General features: G+C 39.3%; 2 protein-coding genes across 2 annotated transcripts in view; one reads left to right on the forward strand and one right to left on the reverse strand.

The window, feature by feature from the left end:
• Gc (vitamin D binding protein) overlaps positions 1-17,262 on the forward strand; it is a 35,420-nt gene extending 18,158 nt beyond the window's left edge. The window contains exons 7-13 of the mRNA NM_012564.3: positions 1,789-1,918; positions 3,031-3,233; positions 5,562-5,691; positions 6,126-6,223; positions 7,990-8,122; positions 12,678-12,737; positions 17,108-17,262. Of these exons, the coding sequence (NP_036696.2) occupies positions 1,789-1,918; positions 3,031-3,233; positions 5,562-5,691; positions 6,126-6,223; positions 7,990-8,122; positions 12,678-12,713 (730 nt within the window). The 3' untranslated portion in view covers positions 12,714-12,737; positions 17,108-17,262. The remainder of the gene's footprint in view (positions 1-1,788; positions 1,919-3,030; positions 3,234-5,561; positions 5,692-6,125; positions 6,224-7,989; positions 8,123-12,677; positions 12,738-17,107) is intronic.
• Npffr2 (neuropeptide FF receptor 2) overlaps positions 1-19,756 on the reverse strand; it is a 284,733-nt gene that overhangs the window by 140,186 nt on the left and 124,791 nt on the right. The window lies entirely within an intron of this gene.

Genomic DNA, 19,756 nt, shown 5'->3' on the forward strand with positions numbered 1-19,756 from the left:
CATAGTAGGCTACATAGTGAGTTCCAGGCTAGTCTGGGTTACATAGTAAGACACTGTCTCAAAAAGTAAATTAGTCAACATTAAAAGAATTTAGCGAAATAAAATGTTGCAATATTTAAAGCATCTACAGAGTCGACCTAATCTCTTAAAGGCATAATGGCTCTTATTTTCATTTTGTATTGATTATTTTATTTATTGACCTTTCAAATGTTATCTCCCTTCCCAGTTTCCCCTCCACAAACAAAATTATCTCCCTCCCCATGTGCACACACTCCTGCCTCAGTGCCCTAGCATTCCCCATCCTGAATCATTGAGCCACTATAGGACCAAGGGGCTCCCTTCCCAGAGATGCCGGACAAGATCATTCTCTGCTACATGTGCAGCTGGAGCCATGGGTCCCTCCATGTGTACTCTTTGGTTGGTGGCTTAGTCCCCGGGAGCTTTGGGGGATTCTGGTTGGTTAATATTGTTCTTCTTTCTATCTTTCCGGTGCCCTGAAGCAGGTTCTGCTTAGTAGCTAAGCAGGCTTAAATGACACGTTTTTAAGGAAAAGGTTTTTGTTACTTAGCTATCCATTACTGTAACAAATATGTAAGTAAGTAAATACAAAAATAGGTTTATTTTACTCTACAGCTTTTATGGTTTCAGTCTATAGCAAGCTGACCCCATTGTTTTGGCCTCTGATGGCATGGCAGATGGCAGCATAAGGTAGTATAAACTGTCACCTCAAGAAAAAGTGGAGGAGGTTCTATTATGTCCTTTGAAAATCAACTCCAAAAGACCTAAAGACTTCCCAGGAAGGTTCATCTCTCAAGGATTCCGCCACCTTCCAGCACAGTCACCTGAGTTCAAACAGAAAACACATGGCCATTTAGAAGACATTCAAATTCTAAAGTTTACCATTGCCTAGAAATTCATAAGCTATCCTAAGGACCTCAAAGGAATCCAGATAGACAAAACACTCTAAAAAGTGGGGCTGGGGGTGAAGATTGAAACAAGGACCAAGCAACAATAATCAGGCTACTGTGATACTGACATAGAAAGTTATGTACAGACCCCTGAACAGAATAAAAGGCCATGGACTGAACTAGTACATTTGCTAAAATAATTATACAACAGAGCAAAGGTAATTTCTCCAGCAAACAGTGTTAAGAAACCAGATATCCACATGCAGAGGACTGAAACTGAACCCTTACCTACACCATTAAAATATACTAAAAGCCTAAACATAATATCTAGAACTATAAGACTCAGAAGAAACCAGGGGGGACTCTTCAGGCCCTGGCTTTGACAATGACCCCTTAGATCTGATGCACAAACAGAAGAAGGGTAAGATCAAAAATAACTATATCAAATTTTAAACTACTAACCAAAAGATATAGTCAACAAGGAAAGAGGCAACTAAAAAAAAGTCAGTGGCAAACTATATCTAATATGGAGGTAGTGTTTAGAATAGACAAAACATTTCTATAGCTCAGTGGCAAAACTGCTGAATTAAAAGGGATTTTCTAAAACATCTCAAACAACAACGAGATGCCACGCTAACATAACACTGACATTGTAAACTGCTTTTAGTCCAGAAGAGAAGCTAAGTCTCAATGCTGAATATTTGAAAATCTTCACTGGGGATGGTTTAATTCATAATATTATAACTTTATTTTATGGCAGGGGCATTCCATCCCTCTGGTGATGCCGAATTCTACATTATCCCTCTCAGCAGTATGTCTATGGTAAAAACTAGAACACTAAGAAGTTGAGTTAGCTAACAAATTCATTTTTAACTTCCAGCCATCTCATAAAACTAGCCCAAAAAGTACCAACTGCTAACCTGGAGGATGTTCTGCCACTCGCTGAAGACCTTACTGAAATCCTGTCCAGATGTTGTAAGTCTACCTCAGAGGACTGCATGGCCAGAGAGGTAAGATGGCCCACGTGGTGATCATTGCCACACGCCGTACTGAGGACTGTGAACTGACTGATAGTCTTACAAGCTGCTTTTTCTGTGCATTATTCTAGCATCTCACACGCCATTACAAACAATAAGTACATTCCCCACTCTGCCTCACAGGCAAGGAAACAGGTTAATGGTGGTCGGCAATCTGGGACCATCCAACTAGTGAAAAAAAAAATCCACATACACACAAGGACAAGATTCCCAAGCCCTGAACTGTGCAGAGTACCCATTACTCACACACAGTCCATTTAATTACAGTTTTCAGTACTATATTTAAATTGAACACAATTTAAAAATTCATTTATAGCATAAAGTCTTATTAGTACCGACGCTAGCCAAGCCTGGTAATATTCTTATTACACTTTGTTTAGTACACAAAACATATTGTATTTAAAATTTGTAAACAAATTAAAATTTGATGGTTTTTTTCTGCTTTCTCAGTTTGCATAATTTTCTCAAGTGGATACAGATTCAGATAATTATATTAGATGAAGATCATTCTCCAAGGTCTTGCTGACATTAGCATAGATCCATTAGGCTGTGTATCTTTTTCCATTGCAAATACATGTTTTCATACCCAAACGCCTTGCTCTAATGATATATGGCATCCAACAGGAGGCCACTGCACTGTCACTTGTATGCATCACATTGCCTGAGGAGCATATTTTATCTTCAATTATTGTTGGTTTTTCAATATTTAATCAATGTCATACTTTATAGCATTAAAGTTAAGTATTCTCTTTATCCTAATTATTTTAAAATCAAACGATTCTGTTTGTTTTATATTAACAGAAAGTACTGGTTTTGATATGGAATTATCATGAACACCAAACACACACATACACACACACACACACACACACACACACACACACACACACACACACACACTTAGGAAATAGACTTTATGTGATCAACTGTCACATATTAACATACTCCCTTCCCAAATACTGTGTAAATGTGTTTCCTAAGAGCTGACATTTATAAATATTACACCAGAGCTTAAAAGCCCTAGTTTTATTTTTAGTAAGGCTAACAAGAATACTAACTGCGCAGGCCCACCGCTCTCTTTGTAGCTGCCTGAACACACATTAAAAATCTGTGGAAACTTATCCAAAAAGAATTCAAAGTTTGAAGAGTGCTGTTACGAAACAACACCCATGGGCATTTTTATGTGTAGCTACTTCATGCCAACTGCTGAACCACTTCAATTGCCAGCCATCAAGCTGCCAACCAGCAAAGACCTCTGTGGTCAGAGTGCCACACAAGCCATGGACCAGTAAGTAGAGTGGTGTGTGGTTTGTTTCTGCTACGCCAGAATGAAGGCCACTATAAGGGTCACTATAGGGGATCAGTTTAAGTATTTGTTAACTGGAAATGACTCCAGTCTTTAAACTTGGATAGAGAAGAAGAAGCTCGTGGTTCCTAAGTCTACCTTTGGAGATTAGCATATGTTGGAAGAAGCCTTTCCGACTTAGGTTTTTTTCTTAGCTGAGTTGAGAAGTACTACACTGCCTTACTTAATGCAGAGATGGCCATTAAGAAGGGCACCTAAAGCTGTGAATTGGTGAGTCACACTTTTAATCCCAGCACTTGCGAGGTAGAAACAGGCAGATTTCTGTAAGTTCAAAGCCAGCCTGGTCTACAGAGTAAGTGCTGGGACAGCCAGGGCTACACAGAAAACCCATGCCAGCAGCAAACCACTGAACTGAGAATAGGACCCCCGTTGAAGGAATCAGAGAAAGAACTGGAAGAGCTTGAAGGGGCTCGAGACCCCATATGTACAACAATGCCAAGCAACCAGAGCTTCCAGGGACTAAGCCACTACCTAAAGACTATACATGGACTGACCCTGGACTCTGACCTCATAGGTAGCAATGAATATCCTAGTAAGAGCACCAGTGGAAGGGGAAGCCCTGGGTCCTGCTAAGACTGAACCCCCAGTGAACTAGACTGTTGGGGGGAGGGCGGCAATGGGAGGGGAACACCCATAAGGAAGGGGAGGGGGGAGGGGGATGTTTGCCCGGAAACCAAAGAATTATTATTAAGTATTAAATAAATTAAAAAAAAAAAAGAAGGAAGCCAAAGAGAAAGGCACCTAGCTTCAACAGCCGGCTCCACCCAGAGAAGCATGCGCTGTGAGGACCGACGGGGAGGAGCCTGAGCTGCTAGAGCCCATTCCCTGTGAATCCGTGGCTTACTGTACAAAAATAAATAAAAAATCTAGACTGTAAAAAAAAAACCCTGTCTTAAAAAAAGCTAAAGAAAGAGGAGGAGGAGGAGGAGGTGGAGGGGGAGGAGGAGGAGGAAGAGAAGGAGGAGGAAGAGGAGGAGGAGGAAGAGGAGGAGGAGGAGGAGGAAGAGGAGGAGGAAGAGGAGGAAAGGAAGAAAGAAAAAAAGAAAGGAAGGAAGGAAGAAAGGAAGGAAGAATCCTAGTAGGTCAACAAAAAATCTTTATAAAATAAAATATCCTATATACATAATATATCATGGCAACATGTATTATGTTGTTATGTCCCATATTCTATTCTAAATCACAAATGAAAAGACTAAAATTAAAATTTATCAACCTTTTGGAGAATAACCACTTAATAACAAGTAAAACATCAAATTTAGAGTGTTCTTTCCTTAACATTTTTGATATCCACTGCCATTTAAAGGGGGATTAAATAGAAATGGCGCGACTGGATCTTGTTCCATTGAAATAAAAAGAACCATCAAATATACGATATCTTATATATGTTATGACTATCTTCACACTCATAGCATAACAATGATTTGCGAGCAAGCTGAGAAAGGTGATTAGAACATCAGTTACCTAGATAAGAAAGCAGAACTTAGGCAGAACTAAAAGTATTTTTCATAAATATTGATTGATCTGATAAATTCATAGGCAGTAACTAGATAAGCAAAATTGCGAAGAGACTTGCATTATACTCACTTAAAGGACATTTCCATATATCTTAAAATAATGTTATGCTTTTAGGTCTCCTGTCATAAATATATAGATATTACAGTTATTAAACAAAGCTTTTATGAAACATTTTCATGAAAATGTTGTCTAATCTGAAGCCAGTTTACAGGGGGTTGGTTTGATTTAAATTATGTTTTAATTAAGTTGTACAAAAAGCAGTAAATGGACTCAGCAGATCTCATGTATATATATTTATTCATACATATGCATTTATGATACAGTAATCATAAAAGACAACAATGCCATAAACTTAAGAGAAAGTAGGGGAACATGGGAGAGGTTTCAGGACGGAGAAAGAGGGGGAAAGGATCTAATATATTTCAAATAAAATTAAAATAAATGAACAAAACTCAGAAAGCCAGGTGTGCCAGTAGACGCCTGTAGTCGTAGCACTGGGGAGACTGAGGCAGGAAGTAAAGCAGGAAGGGTCTCAGGAGGAAGGCCCACTGACCATACTGAGCAGCGGAAGAACTGGGCAAAGGAACGAGGCAATCAGAAACAAGGTATCTATCGTCCTGCCTCTGTTGCTCAGAAACAAAGTATCATTCTGCCACCTCGTAGGTTGTCCCATTTCTGATTCTGAACCCCAGACATACCTTGAAAAGCATCCTCTCTTCTTCTACCTGACACCAGGTATACATTTGAACTAAGCAGAAGGACCCAGGTTCCAGAAGTGTTCCTCAGCAAAGTTCTGGATACGACCCTGAAAACCCTTAGGGAATGCTGCGACACTCAGGACTCTGTCTCCTGTTTCAGCACTCAGGTACGCCTGGCTAAGTTTCTTTATCAATGACGTAGGCAGACTGAACTTTACAGATCAAATTTGCTACACTCCCTACTTATTTATGCTCTGCAAGCTAACATGGAAAACATAGTTTGTGTACTTTTGTACTTACTAAAGAAAAAAGGTCAAAAGAAGATTGATATTTCCCGATATGGAAATTAAGTACAATTCAAATTCCAGTGGCCATCGAGTTGTATTGGAGCACTCCTGTGCATGTTGTCTGTCTGTTGTATGTGACTGCTACTGTGCAGAGTAGGAAATATGTAATAGAAATCATATATGACCTATATATGCAAAAAAGAAAAAAGTGTTTGCTAAAACCTTATGTAGAGACATAGAATTTCAACCTAACTGCCTCATGGGATAGTATTTCCACACAAGGGATGTTGATGTGCAATATCCTTTTTTAACAGAGTCCCCTGATGAAGAGGCAACTAACTTCTTTCATTGAAAAGGGGCAAGAAATGTGTGCAGATTATTCCGAGAACACATTTACTGAGTACAAGAAAAAGTAAGTGGCTGGTTTTGTGGTTTTGTGGCTTTGCCCTCCAAATGTGTCCCTTGCACTTGTCCAGTTCTGTGACTGCAAAGTACAAGTGAAAACTCAGGATATGCTGAGTGAAAGATAAAGAAGGGCTGCAATTTTTAAAAAGGGTTTAAAAGGTGATCATAACTCTTAACTGGGGTACAGTGTAGGGATAATCTCATGCACATTGGAGAAGCATTCACCTGTCAATAAAATGGGCTATGGTGAATGAACTGAGGCAGGATAAGAGGGTGAGACACCTGGTAGGGAGAAGAGAGGGATTCTGGGATAGAGAGGGATGCAAAAAGATTGGTCCTGGAATGCTTGTAAGAAGAAGGACATAAAAATGAAAGAAGGGTAGCTTGCCCTGTGGCAGAACTTAGAATAGGATGAGAGGATGACTAAGTCAGGAGCCAATCAGGAACAATCCAAGGCAGGCATTTATTCATATATAAGAAATCTCAGAGTCATTAATCCGGGGAACTGGGTGTAGGTGGAAAACCCAGTGTTGCAGTACAGGGTGTGTCATGTACATTAGGTGAGTAGTCAATTCGGACAGAGCCACAGAACGTAAATTATAAGTGGTCTGTGGGGACTTGATTCAAAATGGCAACATGAGCACATAGTTGGTCAATATCCATACCCCTGGAGTTACCTGCCGAATGTTCTCTGACAAGACCCAAGGTTTCCTGGTGGTCTGATGCCAAGACCCAAGGTTTCATGTTGGTCTGATGCCAACCATTACCAGCATGCATTTCTTGAAAACTGGAAATAAAAACACTAATTATCAATAACATGATAGAAGTTATTTTTTTCTCAATGAAAGAGGAGGCATTTCACTGTAAGTAGAAATTAACAACAAAATAATTGGCCATCAAAATGAAAGACATGGGGTTGGGTTCTTGGAAGAAAAAAAATCTCACAAAAAGATTATGCTGTTTTTCCATTTCATTTAATAAATTTCCATTTTAAAGCCGTTGGGATATAGGTCAAGTAAACACACATTTGCACAAAAAGATCTTCTTAAAAAAAACCCCAGAGTAGGACACCTCCTCAGTGACCCCCATGTTCCTTAGTATGTGAAAGTCTTGTGCTTGGTAGTGTTTCTCCTCCTTAGCCCTTATTGCTACTGGTCTGGGAGCATATTTCCTGGAAAAAGTAATAAACCAAGCACAGGGGACCACTGTGAAGGTGGAGTGGAACCAAGATCGTAAACGGTTCAAACTGGGAAATGGAGAAAGGTGTCAGGTCCCATCACTGTCTACAAAGTGATCTAGTGAGACACTTGGGAACAAGGGCCAAAGGATTCCACATCCTGTTCAGTGTAATCCACATAGTGAGTTCCAAGGTCGGCAAACTGAGGCGCAAAAACATGAAAGCACAACACTGAAATCAAGTCCGGCGAGGAACACATTTTAAAGGGAGCTTGAAATTTAGCGTCTGAGAAAGGTAAAAAGCCAGGGGAGACAGACAAACGCACCCCGCGTGTGGAAATGGTGAGCTACCGAAAGGGAAACAGTTGGTTTTCAAATTCAGTGGCAATTTGTTTGCTTGCACAACTTTGAATGGGACATAAATTTCAATTCTAAACTCAACACGCCTCATTCAAAATTCATTCCACAAATAGGATTTCCTAAGACGGACAAGTACTTCTATTTTTATATACATGATCTGAAATAGCTGTCTTTTTGCTTAAACAACATCCCTATAATAACTTTAGCTTAACCTTACAGATAATTATCTTTTTTCAGATTGGCGGAACGACTGAGGACAAAAATGCCCAATGCCTCCCCGGAAGAGCTGGCAGACATGGTGGCCAAGCACTCAGACTTTGCCTCCAAGTGCTGCTCCATAAACTCTCCTCCACGCTACTGTAGCTCACAGGTAGGAAAGCCTCACCTCCTCTTCTCAGGGATAGAGTATTCCAGAATTCCAGTGCTTCGACTCTGTTCTTTTTTTTTTTTTTTTTTTTTTGGTTCTTTTTTTTCGGAGCTGGGGACCGAACCCAGGGCCTTGCGCTTCCTAGGCAAGCGCTCTACCACTGAGCTAAATCCCCAACCCGACTCTGTTCTGAATGTGCCTGAAGTGTCTCGTGAGGCTCTCCTGAGTGGTGGGGGCCTTGCTGTTTGTCTCAGCAAAGAAAAAAAGATGAGAAAAACAGTTTCCAGGTTGTACTCTCTAAGAAGCAAAGGGAGGTGTCTGTAAAACATATGAAATATTACAAGTTTTAAAAAACGAGGTTTGCTTTGTTGGGTGGGTGTGGGTTCTTTGGCTACTGTTGTACACTCTGGGGCCTGGCCAAGTGTGGTGGGTGTGGGGTCCTTGGTCGAGAACTGTTCTGCAGGTCAGGGGGAGTCACAAAGGGTTAGATGGGCTAGAAGAAAAGTCTGAGAGGAGTCACCAGGAAGAACATGGGAGACTCCGGGCCAGCATCAAGAGGCTTAGTTCCAAGGGGATAGTTAAGGGCTATGGAAGTCTCTGTACTCAGGAGTATTTGTCTAACACAAAGATACCCCATGTGTTCTTGTGTGCCTTTGGTTTTGTTTTGGTATTTTTTTCTCTTGTTTTTTTTTTTTTTTTTTTTTTTTTTTTGGTTCTTTTTTTCGGAGCTGGGGACCGAACCCAGGGCCTTGCGCTTCCTAGGTAAGCGCTCTACCACTGAGCTAAATCCCCAGCTCTCTTGTTTATTCCTTTTAGTTTGTTTTGGTTTTTGTTTCTTGTTTTTTGTTTGTTTGTTTGTTTGTTTGGGTTTTGTTTTTTTAGAGAAAGATAGAGAGAAAAGAGGAAGGGAAGGATGAAGGGAGGGATGAAGGGAGGGATGGAAAAAGAAAAAGAAGAGAGAGAGAGAGAGAGAGAGAGAGAGAGAGAGAGAGAGAGAATAACTTCATACCATGAAATGAAATTGGCTATGTAGAGATAAAGGAAGGGTCTGGGAGGAGTTGGAGGTGGGAAACAATATAATCAAATATATGAAAAATTAGTACATTTTTAAAAAGAGAGAGGAGGTTTGTGACTGCAGGGAACACGAGGAGCACAGGAGATAAGAATAACATGCAAATGTCAGAGGCCACCTAACATGGTACACATATCACTTTAGGTGAGTTTATATCAACCGTGTGTGTGTGTGTGTGTGTGTGTGTGTGTGTGTGTGTGTGTGTGTGTGACATATACATACATACAGAAAGGTAGACTGATTTAAACGGAAAGACTTATTGAGAAATAGGATCGCCAATATCTTGTACTTTGATTATAAAAGGCTACATTTAATTTGTTTTAGGATAATAAGAAAATGGCCACATAACTGTTTACTCACCACAGGAATTAATTTGTAAAGAAGTAATTTTAATGTTAAAGTGATAATCATTGATAAATATGAACATTTCTCTTGAACACTATCAATTGGCTCTCATTCTTTCTCTGTCCCTTCCTCCTCTCTCTTTCCACAGCTTCTGAGCATTACTTCTCAACTTTGGACAAGAGATAACCTTGTACATAGTATTTCCCTGTTCAGTGCTACTAAGGTGTCTTAGTTGTCTCCTATAGGCTACAGTGGGAAGATATACTGTGTTCGTTCTCTCTCTCTCTCTCTCTCTCTCTCTCTCTCTCTCTCTCTCTCTCTCTCTCTCTCTCCTGAGATGTGGGAGAAAGGAGCCCAGTTGTGTCATCTCACTGATGTTAGACCTGAGCTACACTTTTCTTCCAAGATTATATTTGATTCAGTCATCAAATCAGTGCCTGCCTTACTCCACCAGATGAGTGCTGACCATTGTCAGAACACAGGAATCCCATTGGTTTAATTTCTCATTGTTCCTATTATTCTCCAATAGCTATTTGACTTTTTTTGGAAGAGAGTAAAAGTCAGAGCAACTCTGCATTTTGCTTTGACCTTAATTGAAGATAATGATGTTCTGAGACCTTTGCCATTGTCCAGTCCATTTCTGGACCTTGGGGAAAATCATTCAGAGAAACACATCTACCTCATGGAGTCAGAAAACTGGTGCTATGGACAGAGTTGTTCTCCCAAATCGAGCAAACAGACAACTTCCAACAGCCAAACGGGAGCTAGGATGACAGATTTCAGTGACGTTTACTCTCCACGTGCTCTCTCAGTGCATACTCTACATGGAATACCCACTTTAATATGTTTCTCAGTAAAGATTTTATAATATGTTAAATAGAACATCAAAAGTTCTTGGTGAAAATATTTATAGAATAATCTAAAGCAACTTTTTTACATTAAAACACATATTATAAATGGACTAAATGAAGCAAGTCATATATGGTTCTGGAAACCATGAGTTTGGTTTGATGTGGTTTGGTTTTGTTTAGTTTGGTTTGGTTGGTTGTTTGGTTGGTTGGATTTTTCTTTATTAGAAGATATTCTAATTCTAAGTATTCCTGCTTCTTTTCTTCAAGCCATTATCAGAGATTCCAGCTCTAATTTAACTAGTCATGGCAAAAGTCAAGTGTTGGTACTAAAACAAAATCCACTACTGACTAAAAATTCAAACTTACTAAAATATTAACAACAACAGCTTGGTAGTACTCACTCTAAATTCCCTCTAACTTTCTTCCTTGAATAAGACCCCATTTCCTTTTTGCTGAATCTGTCTAACTTATATTAAAGTTGTTTTTCCTTATGTCAAAACTAATAAATATGATAATTTAAACACTTATTTAGAATTTTCCTTCTCCCCTTTTCTTCTATTTTCTTGGCTGAACAGTGTGTTCCCTAATTCCCCATGACTTCTCTGAAGTATTCAACTCTTGTTCCAGGACTGTTGGTGTGACTGTGTTGGTAGTGGTCTGGTGTCACCAGAGGCCGGACTGTACCACTGCCAAACCAGCCATACCAATAGTCTCTCCTGCTAAACCTAACAAAGAGCCTTCAGTCTCCTCGGCCTACTCTGTGAGACATGTGGTACCCACAACTATCCCTCCCTCTCTGAAATGATAGTGTGTGTGTGCATGTGTGTGTGTGTGTGTGTGTGTGTGTGTGTGTGTGTGTGTGTGTGTATTTTCATGTGCATATATGTGCTCTGGTGTTCATGTGGATATATGTGCATTTTCATTAGGCTAGGCTGGATGTTAAATTCCAGGAATTCTCCCATCTCCACCTCCCCAGTGCTGAAGTTTCAAGTGCTACTAGACACCAAGCTTTGTATTCCAGGTCCTGGGAACCAAACCGAAGGACTTGTGCTTATGAGGAAAACACTTCCCTCCCTAGCCTGTATGCCCAACCCTTTAACACACTTTCTCGGACACCCATGTTAGCATTTTCTACTGTTACCCTATGATCTTCCTCTCTTGTTCTGTTTCCTATTTTCTTCATCCTCTACTCACCTCTTAAATATCCAGTTTGCACAGTTTATCTTTGATGATCAAATCCATGATACATCTTCCTGAGTGCTCTCCTCTATTTGAGTGATGTTAATGTATAAACACCTACCTTTAGGCAACACCTTGCCCCACTGCACCAAGCTCTGGACACAACCATTTGTGGTGATCTCTTCTATTCACATGATTGCATATTCCACATTAAACTAATACACAGCAGGACCAGAAGCAACTTCACCTAAAACCTTCTGTGTTTCACACACTCATGATTTATATCAGCATGGTTTATCCATTGCTTCCAAATGAAAACTTAGTGATACTTAATTTCTCTTCTTCTTCTAAACCTTTCAAATCAAATCCCAAGGGCTGCCAACTCTGCCTTTGAAATCTTTCAACATTCATGTTTCTAGTTTCCTGTAGTCTTCCCTTGGATTGCGTCTTCCCAACTGACCTCCCAACTCCAGTCTGACTCAATTGCCTTTGCACTGAATCCCAGCTCTACACTGAGGTCACAGTAACCTCCATAAAAACACAAGACGGTTAATACATTCCTTCTGTGGCTCTTCATTATTTTCATATCAAACCTGGATTTTATTTTCTTTCTTTCTTTTTTTCAAGCTAGGGTATTGATTCCTGATTTCCTCTCCAAGCTGACCTCCCATGACTCTCTCTGTGCCTCCTGTTATATTCCCCTGAACCACTTTCAATCTTCCAAATATTAAACTTGCTCTGTCTCCCACCCCACTGTGTGCAGACTAGGCCAACTCCTGTTTCTTTTCCCAGCCTTTAAGGTTCAGCACAGAATAAGCTCTGCTAGGACTCCATGTATGCAAAGCAAATGCCTCTGCTATTTGCTCTGTGCATTCGCTGATTAGCACTTATTAGATTCTCTTGTTCTCATCAGACTGCAAACTGTGATGGGGGTGGCAGCACAAAGCTAAATAGATAGGAAGCATGACTGACAAAAATTTTAATGAAAACTCGTGTTTGGGCAACACTCGTATTCTCTGACAAGGTCAAAGTGCAGTGTACCTTCTGCATGATCCAGCAGCCTCTGAGTAAAATGCTTTATAAACTGTAAAATATTCTGTTCCCTCAACAGATTGATGCAGAAATGAGAGACATCCTGCAGTCCTGATGCAGGGTATATGCAATGCCTTGGGTAAGTACAGTTAAGACACATCACCAAAGAGTCTAGAATTTTATCACATATTTTGGAAATCATGGAAAAGGATGCAAACTTTACCCCACTCACCTATGCTACTTATTATCCATTCCAATTCATTTTCAATTGAGGACATCTTTTGTGCTTACAGAGTACACAGATTCCGACATGACTCAGATTCTCATTCTCACATCCCTAACCTAGTACTTCATCCATCATAATGACATTGTGTACGATAATGACAGCATGAATGTCATGGAAGGGATCCTGGTGCACATCAAAAGGAAAAACTGTTTAAAGATCAGACGTCATTCACAGCAGAGTTCTTCAGTTCCAGTGCAATTTGCTTCCTTCAGATTTTATGGTTCCAATCACTTAAAAGTGACCAATGAGGGGGCGGGAGAGATGGCTCAGAGGTTAAGAACACTGATTACTCTTCCAGAGGTTCTGAATTCAATTTCCAACAAACACATGGTGGCTAACAACCATCTATAATGTGATCTGATGCCCTCCTCTGGAACATATAAAAAGTAAACAAATCCTTTTTTTTAAGTGACCAATGAAGATATTTAGACTCCAAAACTTTAGCTGGACATAACCTGAGCTTTAAATGGAAAGTGATCTCAATTCTATAAATTTCAACAATGCTTTACTCGTTTGTTGTTTGTTTGTTTGTTTGTTTGTTTTTCAAGACAGGGTTTCTCTTTGTAGCCCTGGCAATACTAGAACTCACTCTCAAGACCAGGCTGGCCTTGAACTCAGGGAACTGCCTGCCTCTGCCTCCCAACTGCTTGTAATTAATAGTGTGAGCCACTACACTTGGCAAAAAGTTGTTTTTATTGCTTTTTTAAAAGTCAATTGTGGTGACTAAAAACTATTACAGCTAACATCTAAAATTGCTTTAAACAAGGATTTCAATTAGTGTTAGTCAGACTTTTCATGGAGTTGGTAAAACAAACAAAAAAACCCCCAAAACCTGAATTCTAGAACCATCTAATTTAAATTAAAATCCCCAGTCCAGTTATCTGTCTTTGCCAGCTTGAATTCATTGTTCTATATTACCTGTAGCTCATGGTTTCTTCTTTATAAGTGAAAATTTCAATATCTACTTCAGTGCTAGTGTCTATTAAAACATGATTAAAGTAAATATCAGCAGAGACCCAGACTCAGAACTCTTTTTTACTAGCATCTACCTTCCCAAGAACAAAAATACATGATGTCATAAAACAAAAGACATTCTCCGTCTTCTGAAGACTAGAACTCAAAATATGGATTATTTGTGGTGTGTATGTTAAAGAGTTGAAATAGTATCTGGACCACTGCTGATATATTATCTATACCCCAGTTAAGTGAACTCAGTTTGTCTCCATCACAACCTGTGTAGAAGAATCTCCTTAGACTGAAAATCCAACTATGTTATGACTTCTTCAAAAGATATCCTTAGAGGCTCATGAGGCTTTAATTAAGAATTGGGGATATTTAGAAAGCTTTATGATCATTTTAGCTTGAGTTTCTTCTCATCAAGTTCGCTCTCTCTCTCTCTCTCTGTATGTGTGTGTTAAAAGAGAAGGTTTATTACACACACACACACACACACACACACACACACACACACACACACACACACTGGGAGGCAATCCTCAGTAGCTCAGAGTATATTTTCTCAATTTGTAGGAAGATAATTTAGTTTCTCAGAGGACACATTGAAACAGGAGCAAACATCCATTTAAGAAAGAAGGTAGGGTAGATGAGATGGTTCAGCATGTAAAGATGCTTGCTGTTAAATCTGACAACACCGGTTTGATTCCCAGCACCAACAGGATGAACTCCCTGTTACTCTTTGACCTCCACACAAATACATAATGGCCCATATCCACCTAAATAAATAAGTATATTTTGAAAAGAAAGAAAAGTAAGCAACATTAAACTAATATATTTCAAGATAATTCCTTTTAACCTAACAACTTTCAGGAATGTGTTAATGCTAATTAAACAAGAGATTAACTCATTTAATATAGTATAACATCAACAAAGAGTCTAATATAATTATTTTTCTGGTTGATTATAATTATCTTTACCTTCTATAGATTTTTTCTATGTAATTTCCCTTCAGTTAGCATTTTTCTCTGATCTTTTAATTTCTTCACTATCCAATTCTTTGACCTTTGAAGCACATTTTGATCACCTGAATAGAAACTGAAATATCATTTACATGTCTTCCTAGATTTCTACAAAATGTACAGAATGTTTTGAACCTAAATGTACCCATGTCCTGCTAGTCATAGATGTAGTCTGGAATGAAGAACTACTAACAGGAAATTGCATGGAGATGATTCTGTGGCTCTGACAAAGAATTATTCCCTACTGGACAAGGTTTTAAGGTGGAGGTATCGTGTCAGAATACGACACTACAGCCCAAGCCTTTCTATCAAATTTCGAACAATAACTAATACACTGTGATTCTTGGGCTCCAGGAAAGATTCTGTGGTACTATTCAATAACTCTGGAGATAGTTTACTAACTGGAAACTGGCCCAAGGTGACCGAGTCCTGCCCTCGCAACCCTGTACCCAGTTTGGTACTCACTGATACCAGAGGAAATGTTGAGTATTTCCCCCTAAATAGACCAGTCTTTTCATCATATCTTAAGTTGAAATGCATTCATTTTTTCTACACAGTTTAGCACCCTAACATTATTAAGGTAACATTGACTGGTCATGTAATTCTTTTTCAGTGAAAGACCATTAGTCTCTCCCTAGAGACTTGAATACAAGCTGAAATCTTTGGTCTCTAGGTGTTCTCATCCCTAGATGCACCTCTCATTTATCTCTATACACTCAACAGACACATTATATTTCATACTTTAAAGTGTTATAACAATTGGAGTTGTCATCTTGACTTTAATCTTCTTAGGTGAACCTTCAAGACCCCAAACTGATGTTCTATTGGACAGCGAGTGAGCTTTTCAATCTTATAAAGCCAGGCAATTTTTTTTTCTGGAAGAAATTAACTTAGTGTTTCCTGGGATGCCAAGATAAAAGAGTTTCTCTGCCCTATAGATAAAAAAAATATTTTAGATACTAGAATCATACCTTGTACCATATGAATTTCTTATATACAAAAACAAGACAAAAAAACCAAACAACCCAACACTCAATAACAACAACAAAAACAAGCAAACAGGAATCAAACCTCTCATACCAAATGGTGTCTTACTAAAGTAGAAAAACACTGAACTACTGTCCCAATTCTATGACCAGGAGCATTAATGTTCAGTTTTCCATAATTGTAACAAAATACTCAGATAATCAACTTGTTAAAAGAGAAGGTTTATTTCATCTCGCTCTTGAAGGTATTCTGACCCATAAGTTTCCCCATAGCCCTGGTGTTTTTAGGTCGCTGCACAGGTGTCAGGTGGCAGCAATGGGGAACACGTAGTATAGTAAATTGCTATCTCATTGTCAGGAGTCAAAGGGAGAAAAGGGGAAGTGCCTAATGCTCTATACCCCTCTTTAAGGATACTGATACATGGTGGCCTAAGGACCTCCGACTGCACTCCTCCTCTCCAAGGCCAATCTCTACCCAATATGCCACCCTTGGACCTATCTTAGTCAAGGTTACTATTGATGAGATAGAACACCATGGCCAAAAACAAGTTGAGGAAGAAAGGGTTTATCTAGTTTACATTTCCACATTGTAGAACACATTGATGGAAGCCAGGGCAGAAATCAAATGGAGCAGGAACCTAGAGTCAGGAGCTGATACAGAGGCCATGGAAGGGTGCTGCTTACTGGCTTGCTCCTCATGGTTTACTCAATTTGCTCTATTATAGAACACAGGACCCCTAGCCCAGGGATCGTCTCACCCACATTTGGACTAGGCACACCCCCACCAATCACGAATTAAGAAAACGGCCTCCAGGCTTGTCAACAATTCAATCTTATGAAGGCATCTTCTTTATTGAGATTCCCTCCCCTCAGAAGTCTTTAACTTGTGGCATGTTAGCATAAAACTATCCAGCATAAAACCATATGACCTCTATGAGATAGTCAAAAACCAAACTATGTCAAGGGCTATTACTGCTTTTTCTCTTTTGCTCTGACAGTAATTATTCCATTCTCTTTTGCTCTGACAGTAATTATTCCCATAGAGTAGACAGTCACACAGGCTTCACTGGGTAATGAACTATGCATCTTGGCGTAGCAATCTTTGCTTTGGGTATTGGAAAATTCTTACCCAAATGGGCTATACAGATATATGAGTCATACTAAACAGTTTTATCTTTACCATAAACATAAAAATTATATATTTTGCCATGTATGCATCTGATGTTTCTCTTATGCACCATTTATTCCCATTTTCTCACAGACCTAGAACTGGACCACTCTGGAAAATTGCCAGATAACAAAATCAAGCAAATACCACAGAGATGGCCTTCCAAGAAGACCACCAAGATAATTCCATTTTTCCCATCTACAATGTTTTTTGATGAATTATAAAAATAAATTGAAATATAGTGCAAACTCTAAGTATGATGGACAGTGATGCTGGTCTTTAGAATGGTTGTTGTGTCATTCCACACAGTGCTAGCTACTGAGATAGCCAGCCATACAAACCAGGTTTCCCACCAGATCTCTGCTGTTTCTCTCAAAGACTCCCAACATTAGCATCAACTCGGCAATCCCCAGTAGGCTCAATCTGTTCCCTGACTAATTTTAAGACTTCATAGGTACCACTGAGGAAAAGTTAGCTTCCTCGATAACAAACAGCCTGGAGTACCTCATTTTTTAAAACCAAAATACTTCCTGGGAGTACCCCCTCACATCCAGCTGTGAACTACAGCAGTTAATTTTGTAGTATCTATCTGCCTTGAAAATGAAAATTCTCCTAAACATGAATGAAGAAGGGAGACTTGGGATTTTGGTTTGCTTTCATTTTGGTTTGGGTTTTTACTTTTGCTAATGTCTCCTGAGAACAACTTAGCAGGTAGTTTCTGGAATACCATATGTTTTCAGCTGAGCTTGATTTATGAGGTGCTTAAAATATGCATGAATATCTATGCATTCTTCACTCTGAGAAAATGAATGTACCCTGATTCTATATTCTTCCTGGAAGACAGATATACTTTTGGAATGAATATATGTGAAGCTAATAAAGGCCAAGGAAACCCTTCTTTATATAAAGTTAATTGCAGTAGAGAATACTTTGTGGCAGATGTAGTTACACAGTAAATATGGAATGTATTGTACAGCATACACAAGCAGAATTAAGCTAAGCACAAGCAACTTTGTCACTTTCCAAGGTTCTAAGTCCAAAATGAGAACTTCATTCATCATACCAAGTGAAGTACTTACACCTTTCTCAACGGAATGACGCATCTGTAACCTCTGTGGTAGAATGTATCCCAGCTTTCTGAGATACAAAGGTTCCAAAACGAGACATTGACTTCAAATGGAGACCGCCTTGAGATGGAGGGATGCCAAATCTAACTGTCTACCTACATAGTTAGGCAACATTTCAGACTTTTGAAAAGTTATCTTCCACAAAACCACTGCTTTAATAAAGCTTCAAGTAATGCCATTGTTAGATCATGAATAAAATATGAGAGGACAGGGGCTGGGGATTTAGCACAGTGGTAGAGCGCTTACCTAGGAAGCGCAAGGCCCTGGGTTCGGTCCCCAGCTCCGAAAAAAAAAAAAAAGAACCAAAAAAAAAAAAAAAATATGAGAGGACAGACTCCAAAAAGAACTAGTTCTCTAGATCATAGAAAGCAAAAAGCAGGACAGATACAGCTCCTCAATTAATGCTGCATAAAGGATCAGTAGGCTTATTTGAAGGACAGATTTTTTTTCACATCATAAATGTTTTTATTTTTTAGAGTGAATGACAATATTTCTTTTTGTAGACATTACATTTTATTTATTCCTTGATGGACATTTGAACATTTCTTTATTAATTATTTGATTTATTTACATTTTAAATGTTGTCCCCCTTCCTGGTCCCCCTTCCATGAAACTTCCACCCCATGCCCTCTCCCCTTTGCCTCTAAGAGAATGCCTTCTCCCACTAGCATCCTCTTTCTCTGGGACATCAAGCCCCATAGGACCAAGCACATCCCCTCCCAGTGATGTCAGATAAGGCAGTCTTCTGCTACAAATGTGGTGGGAGCCATGGATTGGCCCATGTATACTCTTCGGTTGGTGGTTTAGTCCCTGGCTGCTCTGAAGGGTCTGGTTAGTTGATAGTGTTGTTTTTCCTATGGGGTTGCAGTCCCCTTCAGCTCCTTCAGTCCTTCCTCTAACTTTTTCACTTTTTTGGAGGGTCCCCAGGCTCAGTCCAATGGTTGGCTGTGAGTATCTGCATCTGTATTAGTCAGGTTCTGGCAGAGGCTCTCAGAGGACAGCCATACCAGGCTCCTGTCTGCAAGCACATGTTGGCATCAGCTAGTCTAATTGGAGGTCTGCATGTAGAAGAATGCAAATTGATCCATTTTAAATCTTTTTGTACAAAGCTCAAGTCCAAGTGGCTCAAGAACCTCCACATAAAACCAGATCCCACTTTCCCTTCTATTATATTGAATATAATAGAAGAGAAAGTGGGAAATAATTGGAACACATTGGCACAGGGAGGATTTCCTTAACAGAATACCAATTGTTCAGGATGAAAGATCAAAAATAGACAAATGAGACCTCATGAAACCAAAACCTTCTGTAAGGCAAAGGACACTATCATTAGGCTAAAACAGCAACCTAAAGATTGGGAAAAGATCTTTACTAAACCTTACATCTGACAGGGGACTAATATTCAAAATGTACAAATAACTCAAGAAGTTAGATTCTAAAAAAACAAATAACCCAATTAAAAGATGAGCTAAACAAGGAATTCTCAAGTGAGGAATCACCGAATGGCTGAGAAACACCTAAAGAAATGTTCGACATCCTTAGTTATCAGAGAAATGCAAATCAAAACGACCCTGAGATTCCACCTTATACCAATCAGAATTGCTAAGATCAAACA

Source organism: Rattus norvegicus, chromosome 14 (genome assembly GCF_021556685.1).
Source record: "Rattus norvegicus strain SHRSP/BbbUtx chromosome 14, alternate assembly SHRSP_T2T, whole genome shotgun sequence".
NCBI lineage: Eukaryota > Metazoa > Chordata > Mammalia > Rodentia > Muridae > Rattus > Rattus norvegicus.